Source organism: Hemitrygon akajei, chromosome 29 (genome assembly GCF_048418815.1).
Source record: "Hemitrygon akajei chromosome 29, sHemAka1.3, whole genome shotgun sequence".
Taxonomy (NCBI): domain Eukaryota; kingdom Metazoa; phylum Chordata; class Chondrichthyes; order Myliobatiformes; family Dasyatidae; genus Hemitrygon; species Hemitrygon akajei.
In genome coordinates, this window is record NC_133152.1 from 29,935,328 (window position 1) to 29,959,425 (window position 24,098).

General features: G+C 40.9%; 1 protein-coding gene across 9 annotated transcripts in view; it reads left to right on the forward strand.

The window, feature by feature from the left end:
- camta1a (calmodulin binding transcription activator 1a) overlaps positions 1-24,098 on the forward strand; it is a 1,224,644-nt gene that overhangs the window by 459,288 nt on the left and 741,258 nt on the right. For all 9 annotated transcript variants that reach the window (XM_073032065.1, XM_073032068.1, XM_073032066.1 and 6 more), the window contains exon 3: positions 3,605-3,672. In XM_073032065.1, coding sequence (XP_072888166.1) covers positions 3,605-3,672 — 68 coding nt within the window. The remainder of the gene's footprint in view (positions 1-3,604; positions 3,673-24,098) is intronic.

The window sequence follows — 24,098 nt, forward strand, 5'->3', positions numbered from 1 at the left end:
TTAAGGATGTGGTAAGGGTGGTTGTCAGAGAGAAAAGGGCAAAGAGAGGGTCTGAGGATACAGAATGGCATTAAAATCAACCCATAGAATAGTAATCCTTTGGCAGCTTCACACTTGTCTTCATCCATAGCTGGAAAACCTGGCAGAGCACTTCAAGGCAGTTCAATGTGCAAGAAAGGTTTGAAATTGTACAAAATGGGAATCAAACATCTTTGCCTCAGAGCCACAAAATTAGCATTTTCATTACAAGTCAAGAAGTTGTCCAACATCGTTGAAGAAATTTAACATAATCCAGGACAAAGCAGAGTGCTTGACAGTTATCCTATCTACCACCCTAAGTGTTAGTATTCTCCCGCAGTATATACCTACTCAAACACAATTACTTGCTGTCCTTGCTTCAACAGTGACTCCCAAACACACAATGCCTACCACCAGGTAAACAGTAGCAGGTGTATATGAAAGGGGCCATGTGTGGATTTGACTCCAAGTCACAGACTTGGAAATGAATGGTCCTTCATTTACTGGGTACAAATCCTGGAGTCCCTGCTCACCAGAAGGACTGCAGCAGTGCAGGGCTGTGGGTCACCACCTCCTTCAGCCAATGATGGATGTTAAACAATGCCTTCGCCTCATATATAATCATTAAAAATGCCATTGTAATCTTTTCTCTCACGGATATTTACCTGCGTTTTCACATACAGTAAATGTAGCAGTGGGTTAGGTTTGTGAGAAACCTGGGAACTCAATCATACAAATTGTCATGAATTTTTCAGAAGTTGCCTTTTGCACATCCAACGATTGTCCCCTGTTGTTGGTACATCTGACTTTGTGATTGTTCTGAGGGTGTCAGAGGCTGTCTAAATCTGCAGGGTTTTGTGTAATATATTCCATCCATCTACTGCTCTGTTTATAATGCATTGCTTGAATCTTGAAGACAGTGAAGACAATGGCACTAGTCATTTGAGATGGTGATAAAAAGAGGATGCTTTTATTGCTGCACTCTGCCTTGCAATGAGTTGGGCAAACTCATCACAATTCTGAGAACATCCACAGCACACAATTGCCACGCACTTGCCATCACCAACAAGCTTCAGGATGGAAACTTTAAAGGACCTTTTTGTTTATAGGGTCAGTCTCTAAGTCTGGAGCACTGGCATAAATTAATGCAGGTTAAAGGGATTTTTATAGGGCTACAAAGAAGACAGGTCATTAAACAAAAAACAAATGTGTCTGAAATGATCCAGTAGTGTTGCCTATGTTGCCAAGAAACCTCAGTTTTAATTTAAATTTATTGCTTCGAGTGGGTGATGTTATAGTACTTTTCATTGGAACCTTTCACTTGCAGGAGGTGGAAGCTATTGCAGCTTAAGACAGAAGTGACTTGTGTCTCATGCAGCATCTCATGTGTCTAAATAATTCGATTTTAAATTTGCCTGATCAATGGCAATGATTGCAAGTATACATGTCAATATTTGATTATTTAGAAACCATATCCTAATAGAGTTTATTCTCTTCAAGCTACTTGAACCAGTTGCTACCGTATTTGGTGCCCTTCTGGGGTTAATATCGCTGTTTATTCTAGTAATTTACCGTAGTTTCTCCCTAGTAAAAATCTTGAAAAATTTGCACCTGAACTACCATAGTCCTGTTGTTGAATTCAGTTAGGACTTGGCTAATTTAATTACTATTGTTGATAGAGGGGTTGTACTCTATCAAACTGGAAGAGTTCAACCAGCTAAAGCTAAGGGCAGAGGCCAGTAGAACCATTCATTTTACAGTGTTTATTAAAAGAACATAACTAATTAGAGGACTGCATAAAGGGTCAGCACAAACATTATAAACTTTATAGGCTCCTTCCTTTGAAGCTATGGGTGCTAGACTCATTGCAATTATTGGTATGGCTGCAGGGGAGAGGCAAGCCTTGGAGATGGCTCAGTGGATGCTCAGGCACAGAATAAGAAATGCAGAAGCAAGTGGCTGAGGTCAGGGTTTGAAAGATGAAAAAAAATGACTAATGTACTTTCTAAAGCAAAGATTTAAGTTATAAACAAAGTCTGCAGATGCTGGAAATTCAAGCAACACACACACACACACACACACACACACACACACACACACACACACACACACACACACACACACACACACACACACACACACACACACACACACACACACACACACACACACACACACACACACACACTCCTGGAGAACTCAGCAGGCCAGGCAGCATCTATGGAAAAGAGTAAACAGTTGAATTTTTGGGCTGAGACCCTTCAGCAGGACTTCTGTTTGTCAAAGTACAATGTAATTTCTATGCCACAACACAGAATATTTAGGTCACTGTTTGATAGGATGGGAAGAGGTGAAAGGACATTACCTGCAGGTACAAAGTGCCAGAAGGTTTGGGAGTGTGTGGTGGGAAGCGAGGGGGAAGGGTTGGTGGAAATGGAAGAGCAGACAAGGGAACCATGAACAGAATAGTCCCTGTGAAATGCCAAGTAGGGAGGAGAGAGGAGAATGTGTCTGACAGGGGAATCTCCTATGTGCTTTTTAAACAAACCAGTGGAATTGTTATTTGTCGTCTCTGTGTTGTGAACTTACACTACAGGGAGTGCCACTATTAGCATGGCAGTAAGCACATCGCTATTGCAGCTCAGGGCTTCAGAGATCAGAGTTCAATTCCGGCGCCTTCTGTAAGGAGTTGATATGCTCCTCATGGCTGCCTGGGTTTCCACCAGGTGCTCTGGTTTCCTCCCACAGTCCAAATAGGTACCAGTTAGTAGGTTAATTGGTCGTTGTAAATTGTTCTGTGGTTAGTGCTAGGGTTGTTGGGCAGTGAGGCTCCATGGGCCAGAAGGCACTGTTCCAAGTTGGACGAGGGGTGATTGATAAGTTTGTGGCCTAAGGTAGAAGGAGTCAATTTTAGAAAACCTAGCACATTTATTTTTCACCCTCCCCTAGTGTTGCCACCATGTCCTCGTGGACCTCCTTGGGTGATAAGCCCTTGAGACCGAGGTAATGGATGACTCCACGAAGGCTGATGTTGTCCATTTTCTCAGATAGTGCTTACTTGCAATTTTCAATTTTCTGAAACAGAAATACCACAAAAGTTATTAACTTCAAACTTTCTGCATAATCACTCAGAGTTGAACTGCACGTGCATGTAATGAGAGCTGTATAACTCATCTCCGTCTACATTAGGCCACAGACTTATCAATCACCCCTGCTTTAGACCACTTTCTGGAGGTCCAAGACGCCAACTTCTACAAAGAAGGGATCCGTATGCTCCACGACCGCTGGACTATGTGTGTAAATGTGGGGGGGGGGGGGGGACTATGTTGAAAAATAAATATACTAGGTTTTCTAAAATTGACTCCTTCTACCTTAGGCCACAAACTTATCAATCACCCCTCATATCTTTCAATAAATAAATATGTGTTTAGGAATTTATTAACCTTGGTTAATTTCTTTTGAAAAGTGATGTACATGAACACTCACTTCATATTATTTTTACAGGGACCTTGTTGGATTGGAATTGGCAACGTTGTATGAATTTCACTTTGTATTAAATTGGTCTTTCCCTGTTTGTCTTTTTCAGGAAATTGCAGCCTACTTAATAACATTTGAGAAACATGAAGAATGGTTAACAACATCCCCTAAAACCAGGTAAGTGCCAATGCAATTTTATTGGTCCAGCATCATTGCTAAGAGCTGTTACCACAGAGGTACATGCATTACTGTTGAAAAATATATAATGAGCAATCCAATTGTTATTATAGGAATTGTTACAGTGAGTATAGGAATAGAGTGAGGTGGAGGATAAATGTGTTACTGAGGGATTGGAGCAGGGGGCAGGGATTCAGATTTCTGGATCATTGGGACCTCTTTTGGGGCAGGCTTGACCTGTACAAAACGGACGGGTTGCACTTCAATCCGAGGGGGACCAATATCCTGGCAGGGAGGTTTGCTGAGGCTATTGGGGAGAGTTTAAACTAGAATTGCTGGGGGTTGGGAACTGAACTGAAGAGATGGAGGAAGGGGCAGTTGGCTCACAATTAGAGAAAGCTTGGAGATAGTGCGAGAGGGAGGATAGGCAGGTGATAGAGAAGGGATATGCTCAGACTGATGGTTTGAGGTGTGCCTATTTTAATGCAAAAAGCATCATGAACAAAGTGGATGAGCTTAGAGCGTGGATCAGTACTTGGAGCTATGATGTTGTGGTCATTAGATGGCTCAAGGGCAGGAATGGTTACTTAGAGTACCAAGCTTTAGATGTTTCAGAAAGGACAGGGAGGGAGTCAAAAGAGGTGGGCATGGCACTGCTGATCAGAGATAGTGTTACGGCTGCAGAAAAGGAGGAAGTCATGGAGGGATTGTCTACGGAGTCTCTGTGGGTGGAAGTTAGAAACAGGAAGGGGTCAATAACTCTACTGGGTGTTTTTTTATAGACCACCCAATAGTAACAGGGACATTGAGGAGTATATTGAGTGACAGATTCTGGAAAGGTGTAATAATAACAGGGTTGTCATGGTCGGAGATTTTAATTTCCCAAATATTGATTGACATTTCCCTAGAGCAAGGGTTTAGATGGGGTGGAGTTTGTTAGGTGTGTTCAGGAAGGTTTCCTGACACAATATGTAGATAAGCCTGCAAGAGGAGAGGCTGTATGATCTGGTATTGGGAAATGAACCTGGTCAGATGTCAGATCTCTCAGTGGGAAAGCATTTTGGAGATAGTGACCACAATTCTATCTCCTTTACCATAGCATTGGAGAGGGATAGGAACAGACAAGTTAGGAAAGAGTTTAATTGGAGTAAGGGGAAATATGAAGCTATCAGGCAGGAGCTTGGAAGCATAAATTGGGAACAGATGTTCTTAGGGAAATGTATGGCAGAAATGTGGCAAATGTTCAGGGGATATTTGAGTGGCGTTCTGCATAGGTACATTCCAATGATACAGGGAAAAGATGATAGGGTACAGAAACTGTGGTGTACAAAAACTATTGAAAATCTAGTCAAGAAAAAAAGAAAGGCTTACAAAAGGTTCAAAAAACTAGGCAATGATAGAGATCTAGAAGATTATAAGGCTAGCAGGAAGGAGCTTAAGAATGAAATTAGGAGAGCGAGAAGGGACCATTAGAAGACCTTGGTGAGCAGGATTAAAGAAAACCCCAAGGCATTTTACAAGTATGTGAAGAGCAAGAAGATAAGACATGAGAGAATAGGACAGTGGAAAGGTGTGTATGGAACTGGAGGAGATAGCAGAGGTACTTAATGGATACTTTTCTTCAGTATTCATTATGGAAAAGGATCTTGGTGATTGTAGGGGTAACTTTCAGTGGATTGAAAAGCTTGAGCATATAGACATTAAGAAAGAGGATGTGCAGGAGCTTTTGGAAAGCATCAAGTTGGATAAATCTCCGGCACCAGACAAGATGTAGCCCAGGCTACTGTGGGAGGCAAGGGAGGAGATTGTTGGGCCTCTGGCAATGATCTTTACATCGTCAATGGGGATGGGAGAGGTTCTGGAGGATTGGAGGGTTGTAGATGTTGTTCCCTTATTCAAGAAAGGGAGTAGAGATAGCCCAGGAATTAGATACCAGTGAGTCTTACTTCAGTGGTTGATAAGCTGATGGAAAAGATCTTGAGAGGCAGGATTTAGGAACATTTGGAGAGGCATAATATGATTAGGAATAGTCAGCATGGCTTTGTCAAAGGCGGGTCGTGCCTTACAAGCCTGACTGAATTTTTTGAGGATGTGACTAAACACATAGATGAAGGTAGAGTAATAGATTTAGTGTATATGGATTTCAGCAAGGCATTTGATAAGGTACCCCATGCAAGACTTACTGAGAAAGTAAGGAGGCATGGGATCCATGGGGACCTTGCTTTGTGGATCCATAATTGGCTTGCCCACAGAAGGCAAAAAGTGGTTGTAGACAGGTCATATTCTGCATGGAGGTTGGTGACCAGTGGTGTGCCTCAGGGATCTGTTTTTGCACCCCTTCTCTCCGTGATTTTTATAAATAACCTGGATGAGGAAGTGAAGGGATGGGTTAGTAAATTTGCTGATGACACAAAGGTTGGGGGTGTTGTGGATAGTGTGGAGGGCTGTCAGAGGTTACAGCGGGACATCGATAGGATGCAAAACTAGGCTGAGAAGTGGCAGATGGAGTTTAACTTGGTTAAGTATGAGGTGGTTCATTTTGGTAGGTAAAATATGATAGCAGAATATAGTACTAATGGTAAGACTCTTGGCAGTGTGGAGGATCAGAGGGATCTTGGGGTCCGAGTCCATAGGATGCTCAAAGCAGCTGCGCAGGTTGACTCTATGGTTAAGAAGGCATATGGTGTATTGGCTTTCATCAATCTTGGAATTGAATTTAGGAGCCGAGAGGTAATGTTACAGCTATATAGGACCCTGGTCAGACCCCACTTGGAGTACTGTGCTCAGTTCTGGTCGCCTAATTACAGGAAGGATGTGTGAAATTATAGAAAGTGTGCAGAGGAGATTTACAATGATGTTGCCCAGATTGGGGAACATGCCTTATGAGAACAGGTTGAGTGAACTCGGCCTTTTCTCCTTGGAAAATGAGAAAAGCGGAGAATGAGAGGTGACCTGATAGTGGTATATAAGATGATGAGAGGCATTGATCGTGTGGATAGTCAGAGGATTTTTTGCAGGGTGCTTTAAGTTTTGCAGTTTTAAGGTGCTTGGAAGTAGGGACAGTGGAGACGTCAGGGGTAAGTTTTTTACGCAGAGAGTGGTGAGTGCATGGAATAAGCTGATAGTGACGGTGGTGGAGGTGGATACGATAGGGTATTTTAAGAGACTCCTGGATAGGTATATGGAGCTTAGAAAAATAGAGGGCTATAGGTAATCCTAGGCAATTTCTAAAGTAAGTACATATTCGGCACATGTTTCTATGTCTATATACAGGTGAACTGTGGGCTGACTGCTAAAAGCTCTAGTTGATGAGTTAGAACACCCCTTAATATTCCCTGAGCACAAAAGGTTTCCACAGAATGGGTTTTCAGGCTTCCACATATTGATCTGTGTGTCATCAAAACTGTGCTGTCAGTCTCTCAGTATCAGAGTGGCAGTCGCATTCTTCATTCCAAATCTCTCCTGCGGTGTCTTTTTTTTGTGATTAACCTTCTAAAGCAAATCCGACTCATTGTAAATTCAAGAACATAAACTACAGGTCACGAATGGATCTAATTATTTTATGGTAACATGGTAATTTCTTTTGTCTCTGCTGAATCTGCTGTTCTTACGTGGAGGAGTATTCTGGTTATCCATCTGATAACTGATGTGCATTGTTAGGTATTGACTGAGTAGGTGAAAACTTGAATACGTGGACCATTACAGCCCAATCTCATCCTGTCCTTCACTGCTGTCTGAACACATGATGATCAAGAGGAGAATTCGCTTTTCCTTTCTAATCTCCTGATCCTCAAAGTCATTGAGGCTGTTTGCAGGATGCATTCTCGTCAACAAAGCGTAATATACTCATGATATTCTCTGCTTTAATTTTTGGGAGTGCCCAGGAATGCTTGTTTGGGAATGACAAGTGAGGAGAGGGTGTTGAAACCTTAGTTTACACATAAGAATCAAGCACTTTTGTTGAAGGTAACTAACTTGTGGTTGTTGATCCTGCAGGAATGCTTGTGTGGGCACAGAGCACAGGAAGCCAAGATTTATTGTATAATCTAGAATATATAAAGCTAGAATATAAAAGCAAGGATGTAAAGTCAAGACTTTATAAAGCACTGATGAGGCCTCACTTGGAATATTATGAGCAGTTTTGGGCCCCTTATTTTAGAAACTGGAGAGGGTTCAAATGAGGTTCATGAATATTATTCCAGGATTGAACGGCTTGTCATATAAAGAGCGTTTGATAGCTCTGGGCTTGTATTCACTAGAATTCAGAAAAATGAGGGGTGAAAACTGTTGAATGGTGAAAGGCCCTGATAGAGTGGATGTGGAGAGAATATTTCTTATAGTGAGACAGTCTAAGACCAGAGGACACAATCTCAGTATAGAGGGGTGTCCTTTTAGAATGGGGATGAGGAGGAATTTATTTAGCCAGAGAATGGTAAATCTATGGAATTCTTCCAGGCAGCTGTGAAGGCCAAGTCATTATGTTTATTTAGGCAGAGACTGATAGATTCTCGATTGGTCAGTGCACAAAGGGGTACGGGGAGAAGGCAGGTGGTTGGGGCTGAGAGAAAAATTGGATTAGACATGATGAAATGGTGGAGCAGACTTTATAGGCCAAATAGCCTAATTCTGCTCTTATATCTTCTGGTCTAAAATCCTTGGATTTTGACTGGGATAACTGGAACAAATTAAAAGCAGAATATGCTGGAAATACTCAGCAGGTCAGGCTGCATCAGAGGGAAGAAAAACATCTCAGGTTGAAGACTTCTTATTGGAGCGGGGAAGGAGACAAAAGAAACTCGGGGAAAATGGTAAAAGGATGATTTCTCTGAGACAGTAAGTAATGAAAATTACTGTAAACAAGGTCAACAAGTGAATGAGAGCAGTTAGAGAGTACAAACACAGGCAAAAGAACATTGATAGAGGAATGCAGGAGTTATAAAATGCAGAGCAGCAAGACATGTCAATCAGGTCAGGCAGGATGCAAAGGAAAAGTAAACAAACAAGCTGAGCCAATGTCACAGATGAGTTTCTGATACACACTAAGAAATCAAGTTACTTGAAGTAGCAGAGTTTAATATTAGGCATTAAAAAGATTGCAAAGTGAGCAGATGGATGTTGAGGTGCTGTTCGTCAAGTTTGCAGGAGGCAGACTGATGGGTCAGAGTGAGTGTGGAATGGAGAATTAAGTTCTGAACAACAGAAAGATCAGTTCACTCCTGTTAACTGAATGTATGTGTTCTCCAAAGCGATCAGCATTTCGATTCCCTGTGAGCACTGAATACAGTACATTGGATTGGAAGTGCAAAATAATCATTGCTTTACAAAAAAAGAATATTTGGATCAATACATGGTGGGATGGGAAGAACTGAAAGGACAGATATTACATCACCTACAGTTGCAAAATGCTATAAGATTTGGGTAAGGTTGTAATTGTTGGAAAGAGTAGACAAGGGTATCATGAAACAAATCATAAATCAGAGTATTGAGTACAGGAGATGGGATGTTTTATTGAAGTTGTATTAGACAATTTGGAATATTGTGTGCAGTTTTATTTACCTACCTAAGGAAAGATGTAAATAAGCTTGAAAAGAGTACAAAGAAAATGTACAAGGATGTAACCAGATCTGGGGGACCTCAGTTATAAGGAAAGATTGAACAAGGTTAGGACTTTATTCCTTTGAATGTAGAAGGTTGAGAAGCTATTTCATAGAAGTATATAAAATTATATGGAGTATAGATAGGGTAAGTGCAAGCAGGCTCTTTCCACTGAGGTTGGGTGGGACTACAACTAGAGGTCATGGGTTAAAGGTGAAAAGTTTAAGGGGAACATGAGAGGGAACTCAGAGGGTCATGAGAGCGTGGATCGAGCTGCCAGCACGTTCTGCATGCAAGCTCGATTTCAATGTTTAAAAGAAGTCTGACTAGGTATGAATGGTTGGGTGATGGAGGGGCTATGTTCCCAGAGCAGGTCGATGGGAGTAGGTAGTTTAAATGGTTCAGCATGGGCTAGATGGGTCGAAGTGTCTGCTTCTTTCCTGCACTTTGCTATGACTTTAACAGTCCCTGTAAAATGCTGAATGGGAGGAGAGAGGAGAATGTGTCTGTCAGTGGAATCTCTTATATGCTGGGTTGAACAATGCAATAGCCTTCAGTGATTAACTGGCCAAAGAAATGTTGATGAAGCAAGATGGTAAAATTTTGATAAATAGAGTAGAATGTGGGGAAATGTTCAGTTATTTTCCAGTAGAAAGAATAAAAGAGCAAGCTGTTGTATACACTCAGAACAACTGCAGAAAACGTTTATATATTAGGATCTGAGGGTCTTTATGCACAGAATTAGCATACAGGTGGTTGGTTTGTGTAATTAGTGAGCAATTAATCTTCATTGCAAAGAGAAAGGAAGCCATTTCCACAGCTACACATGGCATTGGTGGCACCTCAGCTCAAGGGTTGTGTCGAGTTTTGGTTATATGTTGAAGAGATAGGTTTTGCCTTGCAGGCAATTCAGAAATAAAGGTTTGCTTTGTAGATTCTTGAGATGAAGACATTGCTTATTAGGAAAGGCTAAACAAGTTGGGCCAACATCTTAAACACAAGAAAGTATGCAGATGCTGGAAATCCATAGCAACACATTGCAGGATCTCAGCAGGTCAGGCAACATCTATGGCAATGAATAAACAGTTGACATTCAGGGCTGAGACTCTTCTTCGGATGTTGACTGTTCATCTATTTCCATAGATGCTGTCTGACTAGCTGAGTTTCTCCAGCATTTTGTGTGTGTTGCCTTGGCCTACATCTGGAGTTCAGAAGAGATGATCTTATTGAAACATGTTCTGAGGGGCATCACAGGGTAGGTGCTTCCCCTCATGATGACGTTAAAACTAAAGGGCGTGGATTCACAACAAGGGTCACTCATCTAAGTCAGCTAAGGGGAGAAATTCTTCTCCCAAGATGTTATGAATCTTTGGAATTCTCTTCCCAAAGAGTTCTAGAGGCTGAATCATTGAATATGATCAAGACTGACAGGTACATTTTGGAATATAAGTGAGGAAAATGGTTATGGGAAAGAGGAGTTGAGGCCAAGATCAGAGTAGAACTGATGCTATTGAAAGCCAGAATGGGCTCAAATGGCCTGCTTGTGATCCTATTTCTTACATTGTTATTTTTATTGTTAATTCCTTGAGTCTGTTCAGACTCTGATTTGAAACTTGCTGCATGGAGATGAACCATTAACTGTCACGTTCCTGGTCTATAAAGTTCAAAGCAAAGTTCATTATCAGAGTACATATATATCACCATGTATAACCCTGAGATTATTTTTACGTGGGCACATTGAGCAAATCTATAGAACAGTAACTGTAAGTAGGATCTGTAAAATGTAAACATTAGGAAATTTGAACTGTAAATAAACTGTGCAAATGCAGGTATAAATAAATAGCAATAAATAATGAGTATGAAATAACAATATAACAGAGTCCTTGAATGAGTGTAACTATCTCCATTTGTTCAAGAGCCTGATGGTTGAGGGTGGTATGAGTCCTGAGGCATTTGTACCTTCTACCTGATGGCAGCAGCGAGAAAAGAGCATGGCTTGGGTGGTGAGGATCTTTGATGACTGATGCCGTTTTACTACGGCACCGTTTCATATAGATGTGCTCAATGGTTGGGAGGGTTTACCCATGATGTACTGGGCCAAATCCACTAACTTTTGTAGGATTTTCCACTGAAAGCCATTGGAGTTCCGGTATCAGGCCATCGTGCAGCCAGTCAGCACACTTCCCACCACACATCTATAGAATTTTGGCAAAGTTTTCAATCACGTGCTGAACCTCCCCAGACTCCTGAGGAAGTAGAGGCGCGGTCATGCTTTCTTTGCAATAATATTCTGTACAGTCCTCTGAGGTAGTGACACCCAGGAATTTAATTACTGGCTCATGGACCTCTGGTTTCCCTCTTTTGAAGTCTACAAGCAGTTCCTTGGTCTTACTGACATTGCGTGAGAGATTGTTATTACACCTCTCTGGCAAGTTTTCAGTCTCCCTCCTGTCTGTTGATTCATCACCCACTTTGATGCAACCCACAATAGTGTTGCCATTGGCAAATTTGTATATGCTATTGGAGCTGTACTTAGCCACCCAGTTATAGGTATGACAAGAGTAGGGTAGGGGGCTAGATACACATCCCTGCAGTGTTCCTGTGCTGACGGAGATTGTGCAGGAGACGTTTTTGCCAATCCGAACTGACAGGAGTTTACAAGTGAGGAAATCCAGGATCCAATTGCACAAGGGATTATTGAGGCCCAGGACTTGTAGTTTACTGATTAGTTTTGAGGGGATGATGGTGTTAAATGCCGAGCTGTAATCGATAAAGAGCAACCTGATGCACCTTTGCTGTTCAGATGTTCCAGGATTGCATGATGAGTCAACGAGGTAGTATCTGCAGTAGACCTGTTGCTTCGGTAGGTGAATTGGTGCGGATCCGAGTTGCCACTCAGATAGGAGCTGATATGCTATAACACAGGCCTCTCTAAACGCTGTGAGTGCCACTGGGTGATTGTCATTTTGACAGGTTACCACGCTCTCTTAGGCACAGGTACAATTGAAGCCTACTTGAAGCAGGTGGATACCACACATTGCTGGAGCAAAAGGTTGAAGATATCCATGAACACATCAGCCAGTTGGTCGGCACAGGTCTTCAGTACTCGGCCAGGTACTCCACCTGGACTGGATGCTTTCCGTGGATTCACTCTCTTGATGGTAGCCTACACATCATCTTTGATACTGAGACCAAAGGATCATCGGGAGCCGTGGGGGTGCGCGATGGTTTCTCCCAGTTCTGGTGGTCAAAATGAGCATAGAAGGCATTGAGTTCATTTGGAAGCAAAGCTCTGCTGTCCCCTATGTTGCAAGATTTAACTTTGTAGGAGATGATGGCATTCAAACCCTGCCACTGCTGTCAAGCATCCCTTGTTGATTCCAGTCAAGCCTGGAATCTCCACTTCGCTTTAGAGTTGGCTTTCCAGGGATCATACCTGCACCTCTTGTAGCATTCTTGATTTCCAGTCATGAGTGCCTCTGATCTGGCTCTCAGCAGATTCCAGATTTCATTGTTCATCCAGGGGTTCTGATTGGGGAAAAACACTGAACGATTTTGTGGGGACACACTCATCCACAGCTGTTTTAATGAAGTCTGTAATGACCCTGGTGTAGTCATTCAGGTCCTTAGATCAGATCTTGAGCATGGCCCAGTCCACTGACTTAAGGCAACCCTGTAATTGTTCCTCAGACTCCTGCAACCACCTCTTAGTTGTCTTGATCTCTGGAGTCTTGCTCTTTAGACTCCATCTGTATGCAAGGAGTAGGAGTATAGCCAAATGATCTGACTTGCCAAAATGCAGACTCAGGAAGGAATGATAGGGATTCCTTATTGTAGTGTAGTAGTGGTCTAGTGTGTTGGGACCTCTGGTGCAACAAGTTACATGCTGGTGATAATTGGGCAGGGTTTTCTTCAAACAGATGTGATTAAAGCCGGCAAGAATAATTTGAAATGCATCGGGGTGAGCAGTTTCATGAGAGCTTGCTTATAATCGGCTGCTGGTGGTATGTAAACTTTGTCAGGATCATGGATGAGAACTCCCAAGGCAAGTAGAATGGTCTACATTTAATCGTTAGTTGTTCTAAGTCAGGGAGCAAGAAGTTCACACAACCCCGACATCTGGGCACCAACAAGAGTCGACTAAATTGTAATGTTTCTTGTATTTTTTTTATCAACATTTCAGAGGGCATGAGTGTGTACCTGTGTCACACCAGCCCAGCGAGTGTCTGATGAAACAGTAACAGGAAGCTTTACAGCAATTCTGACATCTCTTGTGCCCTGCTTGACATGTTTGGTGGTACGGTATAGAGCGAATTTTATTTTATATCTGCCCTGTGATATGATCTGTTGACTGTCTTTGATGTTACTGTGTAAAGGGAGTATTATCCTATATCCATCCTGCCTGGAAGTGTCTGCTACTGATACAGGTTTCAAAGGTTGTGAGCCTCTTATCAGTGTGTACAACATCCAGCCAAAACCAAGATGACATATTTAGAAAGTGTTATATGGGGCACAGAGAAGAGTTTTTATTTTGCTGGTTACAGCTTCTTTTCTTCCTTCTCCAATTCCTAACAGGATTTTTTTTTGGAAACTTGCTTGAATCTATTAAATCTCAGGGGTAGCTTCACAAGCAGCAGAATTGAAATCCAGCAACATGTCAGTGCCAGTCCTTCAGGCGTGCTGACTGGGTTAAAAAGAGCTTTTCCATTTCCATCTGAAAACAGGCAGGCTATAGCTGTTAACTCTATTCATTATATTGATATGCCCTTGACCTTCTGCTTAAGGACTTGCTGGGTCACATATCTGAGTCTATCACTGTCCAGCAGCACACAGTAATTGCCTGGAGATTTAATAATAAAAGATTATAAACAGCAGGTTTTCAAAGCTGATGACATTTTTTTTGCATCATGTCAACACTAAGATTGGATAAGATTTGCTAGCTTGTGTTTGGCTAAACCTGTTCCTATTGTTTCTAGGGGATTGTTTGAGATTTTTTATATTGTCTTAACCTGCAAAGACTATTTGAAAAAAAAAGAATTACTCGAATTCCTAAAGTGCCTTTCAACAGTCTCAACATCTTAGACCAATATTTTCAGTCAGTGATGAGCTGGTGCAGTTGCAATGTAGGGAATGGCAGGTAACCTGTCCCAGCAAGGTCCCAAATGGCCAAATAAGCTGAAACAGAGACATAATCAGAGAGATGAATGATTCTAGAATGCCAGAGAACACCAGTGTGTAAAGTAAGATTATTTACATTCAGCTAAAAGTTCAGACGGGACCTTAGTTTAATGAACATCCAAAAAACTGACATCTCTGATGGCATGGGACTCCCTCAGTACTGCACTGGACTGTTAATTAAGGAGGTATGATCACTAATGTAGCAAAATGTTCTATGGAGCTTCACAGGATCATAATCAAATAAAATGAGGCACAATAGGAGATATAAAGGCATATGAGGCTACATGTCACTGGACTGAGACAATCAAATGCTGAGAGCTTTGTAGAGCAAGAATTATGAGCTCTGATTTGTTCATAATCTGGGCCACGTGGTACAACTGTTCTGACAGGGGGGGCCCCGGTAGATGTGACTGACCAAAGTACTGCCTGGTTTTACTATTTTAAATTCTCATGCGCGTTCCTGAATATTCCCAAATGACCAACAATGCAGCTTTAAGTGAAATCATTATTTTACAATTCTATATGTTCAAACAAATTAGGTATAATTTTTAAATTTATAGCACAGGAGTCAAACTGCTGGAGTGGATCACCTACCTCTTGTAGAATCTGTCCAATTGTCATTACATTTCCTTTAGTATGATGTGAACATTTTCATAGTTACGTAGTAAGTGGAGGTTGAGAGGTTCTTGATTAGTAAGGGTTCATAGATTATGGGCAAAAGGCAGGAAAATGGGGTTGAGAGGGAAAATAAATCGGTCTGAACGAATGGTAGAACATGCTCGATGGGCTGAATGGCCTAATTCTGCTCCTGAGTCTCATAAACTGAAGGTCATGTGGACTGCACAACAGGGCGTCTGATTACCATCAGGTGATTTACTGTCTTGAGGACTAAAATAGTGCACACAAATAACATCGCAATATCTACTGAGGTGTTCTTGGTGCTTTGGAGATTGAGAGATTCCACACCTTAATATAATGAATCAGCTGACCTCAGCCAGAGCAATGTCACAAGGTCTCGATGCTCAAGTTGCACAGGGATTTAACTGCTGGTCAGTGAGCAGTAACTGTTGTAGTGAATACCTGGGCTAATGGTTATAATCGCACACAGCCCTCCCACAGTTAGCACCGATTTCAAAATAAACTAATCTCAGGGCATGGAAATATTAATATTAAATACTTGAGCTGCCTCCTTTTCAATTCACAGCATTGTATTACTGAGCACACCATGTGAATAGGAGTACAAATGAAATCATTAACAACTATAATTTGCTAACATTTGCATTGCTTTCCTGAGATTTAATGGGAGATGTGAACATAAATGTCAAGCCTTCAACACCTTATTCACAAATTGATGCAGAGCTTGCAGCAGTGCAAGCTCAGTGCTTTGCATGTGTTTTATATAATTATGTGTGTTTGCCTACAGAGCAATGATCATTGCTCTTCAAATGCAAAAGTCATTTATTGTTTGAAGATGCTTGAATGTGAAATGCAGTAAATAAATGCAACTATACCTTTATCTGGATTTCAGATACCTGGTGGATCTGTTACCACACCACCAGGTTCAGGAACAGTTATTTCCCTTCAACATTCAGGCTGCTGAACCAGCGAGGAGAACTTCACTCACCTCAACACTGCTCTGATTCCATAACCTATGGACTCACTTTCAAGGATTCTATAGTGCTAGTTCTCAATATTATTTATTTATCTATTTGCAGAGTTTGTCTTTTGCATGCTGGTTGGTTGCCCATCTTTCTTCACTGATTCTTTAGTGTTTCTTTGAATCCACTGTGTATGAAATCTCAGGGTAGTATATAATGACAAATACATACTTTGATAATAAATTTATTTTGAACTTTGAACCATTTACTCTTTCCATGTTCTTTAACTTGTACTCATTTTGCCTTCCAATATTTCTTTCTTCTCTCACCCTATCTTAATTCTTGCAGGGTAGATGTTCATGAGGAGCAACAGCTCTCTGATACAGTGCATAAGTTGAACTGCAGAACTGAAATTCTGGCAGGTTTAATTCCAAATTTGATTTCAAAAAATGTGGTCCAACTTCCTTTTTCATATTAATATTACTGCTTACTCTCTGAAAGACTCATTTGCAGGCATTTTACCTCAGAGATTTCAGCATTGTGTGAGAATGACTTGCAGTATACAGCACACTATTATGCCCCAATGAAATACTTCTTGAAAGTTCACACACCAGTCTTAACACTTCAAGTTCCTGTGATTGCTGTCCATGTCTTTGAAAGAAGATGTTTCCATTGGATTGTGTGTTGTGCTGATTCACCAGATGGTAATGAGTAGAGTTTATTCCCTCAAATATACAAAATTCTAGGATTTCAATGGACAGTGTTCCACAGTAAAAAGAAAAAGAAACCAGGCAACAGTTCAAAAGAATGTGCAGGAACAGATTGACCCGGTGTATATGTGCTTACATCTCTGAAAGTACCTGGGCAAGTTCAGAGAGTGGTGAGTAAAGCATATAAGATTCTTTGATTCACAAGTAAAGGTGTGGCATAGTAACATAGAAACATAGAAAATAGGTGCAGGAGTAGGCCATTCGGCCCTTCGAGCCTGCACCACTATTCAGTATGATCATGGCTGATCATCCAACTCAAAACCCTGTACCTGCTTTCTCTCCATACCCCCTGATCCCTTTAGCCACAAGGGCCATATCTAACTTCCTCTTAAATATAGCCAATGAACTGGCCTCAACTGTTTCCTGTGGCAGAGAATTCCACAGATTCACCACTCTCTGTGTGAAGAAGTTTTTCCTCATCTCGGTCCTAAAAGGCTTCCCCTTTATCCTTAAACTGTGACCCCTCGTTCTGGACTTCCCCAACATCAGAAACAATCTTCCTGCATCTAGCCTGTCCAATCCCTTTAGAATTTTATACATAAAAACAGAGAGGCGAGTCAATATATGTAGAAGGAGAAACAGAATTAATCTTTCAACAGAATTAGAAGTTAGAAATCAGACATGTTTTCAGTTTCAATGATAGGGGAGAATTAGAAAGAACAAAGGAAGATACCTTGCTCTCCACTATTTCACAAACATTAAAGATGGTGGAAACAAGCTATCAAAGCTTTCAAAAGAAAATGAGAGAGGAACATAAGGGAAAGTAATTTGCAGGGCTAAGGAGAAAAAAGGGAGATGAAGAGATTACATTAGTTGGTGCCAGTATAGTCTCAATAACCTATATGCTTTTCTTACGCGTGAAAGTGATTCGGTAAAGTCATATAAAATACTGGAAATTTGGAACAAAATATTTATGGGGTATTTTCAACAAGAAATTTCAAAACAAGGATTGACATCTTATACTTGATGTGAGTGTTAAGGGTTAGGAAACTAAAAGAGGGCAATAAGATTGGCCACAATCACAATGACTGATGGAAGGCTGGATGGGCAGAATGGCTCAGTGCTGCTACAGTTATTTAAGCAAACAATATGATCCACTTTCACTTTGTATGATACATATATTTTACAGTGAGTTTAGGAACTGTTGGGAAATTTTGTAAAAACAGTAAAAATGCTATGTTAAAGACATGTCTTTAACATGTCTATAATGAGTTGAATTTTGGCCAGGATACTAGGGGAAATCACTGGTGTTCTTTTGAATAATTGATTGAAATGAAAAGAAAAAACTAGACACTTATAAAAACACTGTTTTGAACTTGCTAGCATTCAAATTATTATCTTTCATTTTATCTTTGTAATGTGTTTATTCACAAGAGGAACCTGTCTGGGATGTTCTAGTGAGCAGATGAAACTTGAATTAGTCAAATCATTTTACAACTGAAATAAAAATGGAACACTATGGAAAGGTTCATCAAGCCCTTCAGTGGCGGAAAGAGAAGACGAGTTAATGTTTCAGTTGCATATAAAAATGATGGCAAGGCTATGGCCATCTTGTTCCACCCATTCATGGTATAACTAAACTGTTCTCATCCATTCATACTAACCAGCAAATATGTAATAATTCAGAGGGTAGAAGAACCAAAGATGAATTCAAGAGAACAGAAAGGTAATCCTCATGGACTGAATTAAGGACAGTATCTGAGAGCTTTAATTGGCATCCTAGTTGCCAAGAAGCCTACTGTGTATTTCCAGAATCTCTTCTTATCTATAGGTCAAGGTCTAGGTTGATGAAGTGCTGTCTTGCAGTGCCTGCAGCTTCAGTTACATGCTGTATTGAAGTGATTATGTACGTCATACCAGTCAGGAGAAAGATCTGGCTCCCTCAAGCTGTTTCTGCAACACTGACCCATTCCTGATCTTCACTGACTTTTATCTTCATAGCATTTTTACTGTTTTTACAAAATTTCCCAACAGTTCCTAATGACTTTATAGATTTATATTTCACATTTAAACCTAAAATGCCTCATTTTCCAAATGATTCTACTTTAAATATTTTTAAGTGGAGTGTTTTGCCTTCTTCTGCGAAATTAGTGACAGTAAGATTTTTTTTCCCTTTTTACTCCCATCTTTGTAGTTTAGTATTAACTAAATGCAGCAGCACCAAGTTTAGGAACATCTTGGATTAGGTACAGGGTGCATTGTCCTACCAACCGCATCTTGGACTGCTACAGCAAAGTTTAGATATACAATTCCTTTTGTACCATGTAATTAAACATTATGGGTTAGATACAAAATGAAACTTACTCTATATTGTCAAACACTCCAGTTGTGATGAAAGCTCTTCTACTTTATCATAGTGAATCCTCCGAAGCAAGAGACAAGGACAGTTCTGATTTACATTGAGTAAAATCCTAACCATGAGATATTTACCATTCCTCACATTAACTGTTCTGAGGCATCTCAGAGTGGAGTTGTGAACTTTGGGCAATTAATTATCCTACTGACCCTTGAACCTGAAGTAAGTGCCTTCACCATTTCACTCAGGACATTGTAGCTGTCTGCTGCAAGATGTTTCCACCCCAGTGCAGGCTGTATTTCAATGAATGTTTATAAGGAAGAAAACACATATGAAATAGAATTACAGAGTAGAAAAGCACAGAATGAATCCATTTGAACACCCTGTGTCAGGTCTTCAGTCAGCTCCCAAGATCCCATTCTCCCTTCCGTTTCGCCATTGCATTGCATATTTTTCAACCTTGAATATTATCCAGTTTTCTTTTGGAGTTTATATTGAAAATCATATATCATTTTGTCAGGTTTGTATGTTATAAATTATGTTCACATTTATAATGTAAAGAGTGTGTACTATACTTTTATATTGTAATAGGGCTTTCAATTGGCATTTATTTACCAATATCCTGCTCATTGGTTCCCATAATGGGTTTAAGTTGGAACACTTGGTTGCAGACTTTACTACTGATTTAGTCCAAATGTGAACAAAGAAGCTGAGTTCTAGTGGTGAGGTGAGAATTAATGTGCCTAACATCAAGGTAGTCTTTTGAATGTGACATCTGAGAACCCAAGTGAAACAGAGTCTGTGTTAACTGAGCAATCAACTCCTCACTGGCCAGAATTTTATCCTACAGCATTGTGGTAGTTAAAAAGCAAATATTGCTGCAGGAGTTCCTCAAGGCAAAGTTCCTGTTCTAATTGTCTTCAACAAAGTTATCAATGATATTTGCAATCTCCAGTGGTGTGACAGAAGTTTCACTAGGTTAGCAAAAAGGGAAATTGAATCAAATGCTAGGTGTGACTCCCTTTCAAAGACTCTACAACTTATGTTCTCAGTATTATTTTTTTATTTGCACTATTTGTCCTTTTTTGCACATTGGTTGTTTGTCGATGTTTTTATGTATAGATTTTCATAAATTCTGTTGTATTACTTTATCTTTTTGTAAACGCCTACAAGAGGATGAATTTCAAAGTAGTATATGTTAACATCTATGTACTTTGAAAAGAAATTTACTTTGACCGTTCATCCTGGGCCTACTGTGTGATGTATACCTTGATGGATGTTAGGTCGAGGAGAAAATTGAGATTGTCTGGTTATGCTTTAAGTCACATGCCCACTGTATACGCTTAAAGTGTTTCTTTTATTATATAGATAGATGCTTTATTGATTCCAAAGGAAATTACTGTGTAACAGTAGCATTATAAGTGCACAAATATACAAACGTTAGAAGAAAGAAAGAAAAAATAAGTTACCTCAAACAGTCTAACAGGAGGGTGTCATCACTTCTCCAGCTATAGGTTGACTCTTTATAGAGCCTAATGGCCAAGGGCGAGAATGACTTCATATTAGCACTCTTTGGAGCAGTGCAGTTGTCTTAGTCTATTACTGAAAGTGCTGCTTTGTTCAGTCAAGGATATACGCAGAGGGTGAGAAACATTGTCCAGAATAGCCAGGATTTTCCATAGAGTTCTTTGTTCTACCACAACCTCCAATGTATCCATTTTGACCCCTATAACAGAGCCAACCTTTCTAATTAGTTTATTGAGCCTGTTGGCATCACCTGTGTTGATGCCGTTCCCCCAGCATACCACTGCACAGAAGATTGTACTGGCGACAACAGACTGGTAGAACTGTGAAGTAGAGGTCTGCATACTCCAAAGGACCTCAGTCTATTCAGGAAGTAGAGGCGACTCTGGCCCTTCTTGTACACAGCCTTTGTGTTGGTGCTCCACTCGAGTCTGTCATCCAGGTGCACCACCAGGTACTTATAGGTCCTCACCACATCCACATCATCAATAGTAACAGGGAGCAGTGCATGCTTAGTCTTCCCAAAGTCCATCACTCTCTCCTTTATCTTACTGATGTTGAGCTGCAGACGATTCAGCTTGCATCATTTAACAAAGTCCTCCACCAGGGCCCTGTATTCATCCTCCCATCCTCCCTTTATACACCCAACTATTGCTGAGTCATCAGAGAATTTCTGCAGATGACATGACTCAGTGTTGTATCTAAAGACTGAGGTATACAGAGTAAATAGGAAGGGAGCTGATACAGTACCCCGTGGGGCCCCAGTGCTGCTTATAGCCATGTTTGACTCACAGCTCTGAAGCTGCACAAACTGTTGGTCTGCCAGTCAGGTAGTCCATTATCCAGGATACAATGAAGTGCCAACCTGCATTGAATGGAGCTTTCCCCCCAGCAATGAGGGCTGTATGGGTATTGAAGGCACTTGAGAAATTGAAAATCATGACCCTCACAGTGCTGCCTTGCTTATCCAAATGGGAGTAGGCTCTGTTCCGCAGGTAGATGACAGCATCATCGACTCCAATGTGCTCCTGGTAGGCAAACTGCAGGGGATGTAGGGCTCAGAAGTGAGTCAGGGCCAGCCTCTTGGGACTTCATGATGTGTGAGATCAGGGCCACTGGACAGTTAGTCATTCAAGACTTTCAGTTGGCCCTTCTTGGGTACTGGGACCACACATGATGTTTTCCACACAGTTGGGACCCTTTTGACTCAGATTGAAAATGCGCTGGAGAACTCCACACAACTGGTCAACACACTCCTTCAGGACCTTGGGGCTCACACCATTTGGTCCCAGTGCTTTGCTGTGTCTGTGTTTCCCCAGAGGCCTTCTCACTTACTCAGTAGTGAAGGTGAGGCCATGATGATGGGGAGTTAGTGGAAGGTGGGGTCTGGGGGAGCTGAAGATTGGGATGATAGCAGTTGGTATGTGAAGGTGTGGGTGGTAGATGCAGGGCACAGAGGGGATGGAGGCAGAGGTAGCCTGTGTTGTTCATCCACGTGTTGAACTGGAGGGGGACGAGGGAAGGTGTTGGTGCCTGGGCACCTGGACGGGTATGCTAAATATGATAAAACTATTTAAAATATTTGGAATGAGCTTATGATTCTAGAAGATCCACTGAATAATAGGCTCAGTGGCCACTATTAGGTACACTGTTGCAAATATCTGATCAGCCAATCATGTGGCAGCAAGTCAATGCATAAAACACGCAGACAGGGTCAAGAGGTTCATTTGTTGTTCACACCCAACATCAGAATTGGGAAGAAATGTGATCCATGTGACTTTGACCGTGAAACGTTTGCTGATTATCTCAGAAAATGCTGCCCTCCTGGGATTTTTGGGCACAACAGTCTCTAGATTCACAGAGAATGGTGCAAAAAACGAAAAAATATCCAGGGAGCAGCAGTTCTGTCATTGAAAAATGCTTTGTTAATGAGAGTGGTCAGAGGAAAATGGACAGACAGGTTCAGATTGACAGGAAGGTGACAGTAACCCAAATAATCACTCAGTGTGTGCAGAAGAGCATCTCTGAATGCAAAACATGTCGAATATTGAAGCAGATGGGCTACTTTCAACTGTACTGCCTCTGTTCAGGAAATCCTGAACATATAGAAATACACTCATTAGCCACTTTATTAAGTACATCCTGTACCTAATAAAATGGCAAATGTGTGTATTTGGCTTGATCTGGGCTAGTTAGCCCCATGCTGCATTTGTGTTTTAGCCTGCTAGTAGCAATAATTATTGTTGTGTTCTCCACAGATATGAAAATGAGTATTTTGTAAAGTTCACTCAATATGTTGACCTGCTAGAATTTCCTTATATAATATACCTTTATTCAGAATGGAGAAGTCTCTGTAATACACTGTGTCAAAAGACATGTCGTAGAATTATTTGAGATGATTAAAAGACTCTTGAATTTGCCATTAGTTTTCCACACTGTTGACTGTTCTCAGCCTTTGAGCATTTTCAGGTACTGCAAATTTGATTTGTAATGAAAAAAAGGGAATCATCGTCAGGGATGAGTTGCCAGAGAGTCAGGCTGTCACAAGATTTAAGACTACACAGCACCATAATAATGGCATAATTAAGTTACTGCTTAGAGAGAGCTGGCTGCAGGAATGGGTAGATTCAAACTGAGTGCTGTGTGCACAAAGCAGAGAATTGAGAATGGTCGATGAAGTTGAATGTAACATTCCTTATTTTTTTACCCATGGATGGCTTCCCAGCTTAAGGCAGTGACTGGCTGAGTCAAGCAGTTCAGGAAGGGTTGCAGGTTCAGTTCTCGTTCTGTACTGGGTGAGCTGACTTCTACTGGCGTGACCAACGGATCATTGTGTTAGGGAGACAGAAATCCAATCAGAATATAGATCGTGAATACTATTCTATGACCTCTTCATGCTGTATACTTCCATGAATGTTAGGTCAAGAAGTGAATGGTGATGCTTTGATGATGTCTGAAGTGTTAAACCCACAGTGTTAGCATGGAAAGTTAAATATCAGAGGTAATTGTCTCTGTGGAAATAGACCTGGCAAAGACCAGGGTCCCTGAAAGAAGAATATTTAGTTCATTTAGTCAGGACAAAATTGAATAGAAACTAACAATTAAAATTATGTGACATTTCATCCATTTTCCTGTAAAATAGAGTGCCCATAAATACCATGAAGAAGTCCTATTATTGTCATGCGTTATTGCCTCTTGGACAAAATTTAGTTTGCTGTTATCTTTCCTTTTGTGGCTCAGTGTCAATGTTTATTTGATGATACTCAGAGAAGGTCATTTGCAAGTCGCATGTTAAAAGCGTTGTCATCAATTCTCCACTTAGATGATTTAGAGCTGTGTGGTTGTTTTTCACCCTGCACCTTGGCCCTTTTGCCAATAGAAGAGAGTTAAATACCTGGGATTTCCTGAACAGATGCAGTGCACTTAAATAAAAAGGATCAGTACAGTTGAAAAAAAATTACTGAA